The following is a 6723-nucleotide window of genomic DNA, read 5'->3' on the forward strand; positions in this document are numbered from 1 at the left end:
TTGAAGTTCTGAAGAAAAGTGAAATTACCTGATGATATAATAACATGTTCCCATTTTCACAGACACTTAAACAACACAAAATATGTTTGGGTTTGTATGTTGGTAAGCACACAAAACTCTTTTTGAACTGTGTTAAATGAATCAACATGGTTATGCTCACCGTCTGGAAATATTAGGGGAAGGGGAATGTGTCAGAGACAGACTGCTTTATGTAAAGCATTTCATGATCTCATCGGAAACACATGAAGCAACACCATTTACAGTAAGCACCTTTAGTTACATGATAACAAAGTGCTGTGCATGGAAGGACGTCTGCTCTCACATGTGTGTGCTTCCCACAGCCATGAGCAAATGTCTGGCAGTGAATGTGTACTGTAAAAGCACCAAGACAAGATAAACATTGTTGACACAGCTGCTGTACACTGACATTTTTTTCTTAACCTTACCATACCCAGTGGCTTATTTCCACACTACTGGTCTGCCTTATTTGTGTCAGGGAATTGATCATTTAATAAAAAAAAAAAAACATATATCAGCAAGTGCAGCCAAAAGCAATGCATAGGTCTGCCATTCAGAATGTTTAATTTGACAATTATAGGTATGGTGGTGTCTAACTTTACAACATAAAATGCTGAAACAGTGAGACAGTATATACTGTAATTATATTTACTGTATGTATAGTCGAATGGTTTTGTGGAAAAACAGATATGTTGAGTTTTACCTACACTGTAAACCTGAACTAGTTCAGAGTACTTAAAACTTTTGATGTAACCGATTACATAATAAAATTTGAGTACATATATTATTTTTTATAAGTGAACTTAACTTAAAAATTATACATTGGCTATACTGATTTATTTTGTTATCATTTTCATAATTTTTAAGTTCTCTGAACTCATATTATTCCAAAATCGTCCAGGATTTTGCCTCGTCGGATATTTGTGTTTCTCTGGGTCTTTCACAAACTTATTACGCCCTTACAAGTTTTTGAAAGGGTCTCTCCCTTACGTTCCAACTTCTTGCGCAAGCTCTTACTGTAGAAAGAACTGTCATTGGTCGACCGCCTTCCCAGTGTTGCCAGATGAACATTTACATTTGTGATTTAGCAGACGCTTTTATCCAAAGCAATTTACAAGGAATTTTGCATTTATAGATCAGGAGCAGTTTAGGGGTTCACACTTATACACTTGGTAGAAGGAGTGGGGAATCGAACTAGCAACCTTCCAACCTCTCGATTACTAAACTTAACTTAAAAATTATACATCGGCTATACTGATTTATTTTGTTATTATTTTCATAATTTTTAAGTTCTCTGAACTCATATTATTCCAAAATCGTCCAGGATTTTGCCTTGTCGGATATTTGTGTTTCTCCGGGTCTTTCACAAACTAGTTATTACGCCCTTACAAGTTTTCGAAAGGGTACCTCCCTTACTTCCAACTTCTTGCGCAAGCTCTTACTGTAGAAAGAACTGTCATTAGTCGACCACCTTCCCAGTGTTGCCAGATGTACATTTACAGCTGTGATTTAGCAGACGCTTTTAATCCAAAGCGATTTACAAGGAATTTTGCATTTATAGATCCGGAACAGTTTAGGAGTGCACACTTATACACTTGGTAAGGAGGAGTGGGGAATCGAAATAGCAACCTTCCAACCTCTGGATTACTAAACGACTCCTCTACCTTAAGTCTGCTGTCTCCGTCTCTCATCACAGGATGCAATGGTCCAATGGTGTTCTCAACGGCGTTGATGACGTCAGATACTAAAAAAATATGAGGCAATGTTTACTCAAACAAATACATTCCAATACAATTAAAACGTCTTGTTCAGATACTACTAAACTAATACAGTTAAAGTTGGATCAACTAAATACCAGGTTTTAAGTACTGAATACATAATGTTAATAAGTTAGTAGAACTGTTTGGGTTTACAGTGTACAACAAGAGCTAGAAAAAGAGCTGGGGTTGCAAACTGTTTGTCTTGTGACACCCATGGCTTCACAGAAGGAGCCCATAATGAGGCCAAAGGTCTTCTGCAAGAGGAAGAAAGATGGGACCAATGAAATGAAAGGTGAGAGGAGGACGCGGCCATTGGGCTTTTCATCCTCCAGGATTCAATTGAATTAAATTTCATTTATATAGCGCCAAAACAATCAAATTGTCTCAAGGCTCTTTACAGAGCCCAGGGCCTGAAACCCCTTAAAGCAAGCACAATGGTGACAGGGACAAGGAAAAACTCCCTGTTCATCAGGAAGAAACCTAAAGCAGAACATGACTTGGAGGGGTAGACTTGTTTAAGGCTAGGTATTCGTTTAGTTTTAGCCAGGTTTCAGTTATAAAAAGTATTTCAATATAGTTGTCTATTATCAACTCATTTTCAAGTGCAGCTTTTGATGTGAAGGTTAATAAGGCCCACATTTAGGTTTGTACTGGTAGCATTTTGTACAGATATCTTTATTAGATTTGATTGTGTAATGTTCAGTGTGTCGGGACGAGGGTAGGGGCAGGGCTTGATTTGGGAGGAGGGAATAAGCATAGGTACTTGTGTTGTAGTTTTGAGTGGCATAATACAGGACAACTAACAATTTAAAGGCAAAGGGTGCAAATTTAAAAAAAGATTTACAGTGATGATTCACAGATGATTGTAGGTCCTATGGTATGACTGTCTCTTAACACTTCTGTGCATTGTTCACCCAGAGAGGAGTAAGAATTTTAAAAGCTTTGCTTTACCAACTACATTTTTGTGTATGTTTAAGCAATATAGCACTCGTGGGAGTGGGGTAGGTAAGGGATAATCCCACGGGTGGTGTTCGGCCGTAGCCACCGAGGCCGTAGGCCGAGTGGTGTAGGCAACAAAACCCGTGGGATTATCCCTTACCTACCCCACTCCCACGAGTGCTATATTGTTTTAATAAAACAATTCTACCGTCAACAAATCAACATTTTAACACTAAGTTATTGATTAAAAATTGTTTATTTCGCCATTGTTTCTCCGCAACAAAAAAAAAAAGTTCCATTGTCAACGTCTTGGTTTGGAATTTTAAGAATTTTGAATGAACGGTTATCATCAACGCGAATATTTCATCGCGGAGTGATTTATTATTAACTGTGAAAAGTCCCGTAACTGTTGGTATGTTGACGAATAACCTATAGCATGGAACGTCTCTCGTCCAATCAGAAACAGCTAAATTACGCGATAGAACCCAATTGTTTTATAATTAAGCAATATAGAACGAGTGGGAGTGGGGTAGGTAAGGGATAATCCCACGGGTGGTGTTCGGCCGTAGCCACCGAGGCCGCAGGCCGAGTGGCGTAGGCAACAACACCCGTGGGATTATCCCTTACCTACCCCACTCCCACGAGTGCTATATTGCTTTTATAAAACAATTCTACCGTCAACAAATTAACATTTCAACACAAAGTTATTGATTAAAAATGGTTTATTTCGCCATTGTTTCTCCGCAACAAAAAAATAGTTCCATTGTCAACGTCTTGGCTTGGAATTTTAAGAATTTTGAATAAACGGTTATCATCAACGCGAATTTTTCATAGCGGAGTGATTTATTATTAGCTGTGAAAAGTCCCGTAACAGTTGGTATGTTGATGAATAACCTATAGCATGGAACGTCTCTCGTCCAATCAGAAACAGCTAAATTACGCGATAGAGCTCAATTGTTTTATAATTTCCATTTGTTTATATGTTCTCGTCTACAAAAATATAATAAGTTGTTTTGGAATCACAAGGGGAAAAAACTGGCAACAATGTATTCTGCCTTATGAATTACATTTAGTCATGAGTCGCAAGGCAATTTTATCTTGAAATATAAAATTATAACAAGAAGGATTTTTTTATGCAATGAATAGTTGCACACGCATCATTGTGTATGTTTTGAGATCTTTGACAGCATGTGTGTTTGATGTAGTTTGACTGACTTTATGTAAAAAGGGTTTAAAGGTTTTTATTTTAAAAGATTATTGCCATTTTTTTTCAGGGGCTGCATGTTTTCTTCATTATACCATTTCTATAAACAGATTTGTGATATTGTACAAATAATGACAAATATGAATGGCTGACTGCTTGGATTATTGTAACACAAACCAAAATCTTTGACCATGTTGACATTCAGGATGAAACTCACATATGTGTTAATGCTACTGCTTAAGGAACTTAATACATTCTAAAAAAGCATTTCATTTTGGACCTTAAAATATAAGCATATAATGTGATAACATTACATGTTTTCACCATTTTGATGATAGAAAAATAAAATAATAATACAGTAATTATTCATTCAAAGGACATTTTCAGCAGCACTAGTTGATAGTCATCAGTGACCTTTATTTATACTTTATTTATACTTATACTATTTATACGTATAATGACTTTCTCATAGCTAGTGAAGTCACCTAATGTATTTTCTAAGTTCTCAAGAAATCATACAAACAATCATCTTATTTAATAAAAGCAAGAAATGAGCACACTTAAAATGTTTCACAGGCCAGTTTTATTAAGGAAAAAGTGGCCGAGTCTGAAGAACAGGACTGATGGACTGAAGGACATTTTTCCTGTTTAGGCAGAAAAGAAAATAAAAAACCTCTTTAGTCTTAAATCATAATTGAAATGTTTTAAAGCCCAGAATGTATGAAATGCACTAAAGAAGACACATATGGCTTACATGCACACAAACACACACAGTTACTGCTGCAAGACAAAAATATCACAGTGTGATAACATTTCAGGACATTACTTTATCTCATTATTTACAGTTTAAAAGCATATTGGACTTACTGGTTCGTTAACACTTGTAGAGCCTGTTCACTCTAAGGATATCATTGCTGGTCATTTCAGTGGCTGTTGCGAATGGCACATTTGGGTCAGGATAAGGTACCATGGTTGGCTGGTTATTCTTAGAGAAGGCATACCTGAAATTCATCACATCTTTGATTAGATTTTAATAGATGAGGGAGCAATGATTTAGAGTCTACTTTAATGTCTCACCATGGCATTCTGTACTGACTGGATATGCCTATCGAGGATTTTATAGTGAGACTTGATGAGAATGAGTGAGAATGATGAAGTGCAAATGATGAAGTAAAAATGATGATGGAAAATGAAGCTGGACTAACTTGTGGTATTGCATCACAGAGTTGTAGTCATACGGGGTGCCCTGGTTCAAGGTGGCAATCTTGTCAAAAGCATACTCTAGGCCTGTTTAAAACATAAATAAAAGGAAGAGAAATTGAATTGTATGCATATCTGTATCACAAAAGTGCTAAGCCGTTTGCACTTCCAGCACTTTATATTTATTCACTGTATGTGTATTTCAGAATCACACACTCTAAATGACAGCAAGTAAGCTGCTACAATGAAATGTGACTCAACTTGATCTTACAACCTTCAGATGTCATTAAAACCCCTTTGGGTTTATGCTATTTCTACAAGGGTTTGTATGTTGACCAAAAATGTAGTAGGACATGGGATGAGAACCTTGGGAGAGACCATACCAGATTGCACATTCTGCAGAAGGACTCGGATGTACTGGTCCCGGTCACTGCGACATTGCTCGTGGTTGAAGCCCAGGGCGTGCAGCAGCTCGTGCTGGACAGTGTTGTGGTAGATGCAGCCCTGACGACTCAGAGACAAGGTCTGACCATTGCCAAGACGACCCACATAGGAGTAACACCTGTCATAGAACAGCACTTCTGCATTAGCTGGATTTAGTCACAGATATACAGGCCTTCTCTGCTTTTATTCTTCAGACATTTAATGCAAATCATTAATCAATCTTTGTATTTTTCTCTTTACAAAGTAATGCCCATTCTTACCCATTGTGAGACTGGATAGAGAGATATTCTCTCTGGTTATTTCTGCGAACAAAACGGATGCAGGTAGAACTGGAAAAGGAGTCAAGACCACGTTGAATGACGGACAGCTCCCGAGAGGCTGCCAGGGCACAAATTAAATATATATATGTAAGAAAATTGATATCAAAGAGAAACATGTATTGTGAGTAACATGTATGGTTTGCTACCCTGGTCCAGTTGAGAAGTGCACTTACTGTAATGATTTGCGATCACATAGGGCACATAGACTTTCCCATCAGAGGATTTTGGCCACATGCAGCCTCTGGAGGTACAAGGGTCAGCATTCCTCACTGACTCAGATTCATAGGCAATGTCGTCCACTACAAAGGGTTCATCTGCTCCACGCACTGGAGCAGGTCAAACAGGATGTGTTTGATTAAATAAGGAGAATGGAATTATACAGTAAGTATGGTCTTGGATTGGTCTGTTTTCAGGGGCTTACCGACATTCCTATTTGCTCTTTCAAGCCTCTCGGAAACAGAGAGGTTGTCTTCTTCGACCTCCTCTGAAATGATAAACATTTTAAAAAAACTCTTAACTGAGTCTGTATGAATTAACTGACATATGTAATACAGGTTTTCAAGACAAGACAGCTGAAAGGCCACTTACTTGATTTTCAGTGCAGCATGGTGGGGTGAGGGGCATGAACCCAGCAGGACAGTCACAGCAGCACAAAACAAGTATGAGTCATCATTCAGAGACCAACATCGAACATACATAGCCCCCCAAACACACACACACACACACACACACACACACACACACACACACACACACACACACACACACACAAACTTACCTCAGCATAGGCAAAAGAGATAAAGGCGAGAAGCCAAAACGTGATTCTGAATGCAAACAT

At 37.9% G+C, this 6723-nt stretch overlaps 1 protein-coding gene across 1 annotated transcript; it reads right to left on the reverse strand.

Moving 5' to 3' along the window:
• Window positions 1-4795: 4795 nt before the first annotated feature.
• Window positions 4796-6723, reverse strand: LOC308368250 (low choriolytic enzyme-like; the record flags this gene model as incomplete). Its single annotated transcript, XM_080842383.1, has 7 exons — window positions 4796-4922; window positions 5127-5208; window positions 5505-5683; window positions 5826-5943; window positions 6059-6211; window positions 6307-6367; window positions 6664-6723. 7 exons carry the CDS (start codon window positions 6721-6723, stop codon window positions 4796-4798), a joined length of 780 nt encoding a protein of 259 aa, XP_080698509.1.

The sequence above is a fragment of the Sprattus sprattus genome (genome assembly GCF_963457725.1).
Source record: "Sprattus sprattus genome assembly, chromosome: 7".
NCBI classification, from domain to species: domain Eukaryota; kingdom Metazoa; phylum Chordata; class Actinopteri; order Clupeiformes; family Clupeidae; genus Sprattus; species Sprattus sprattus.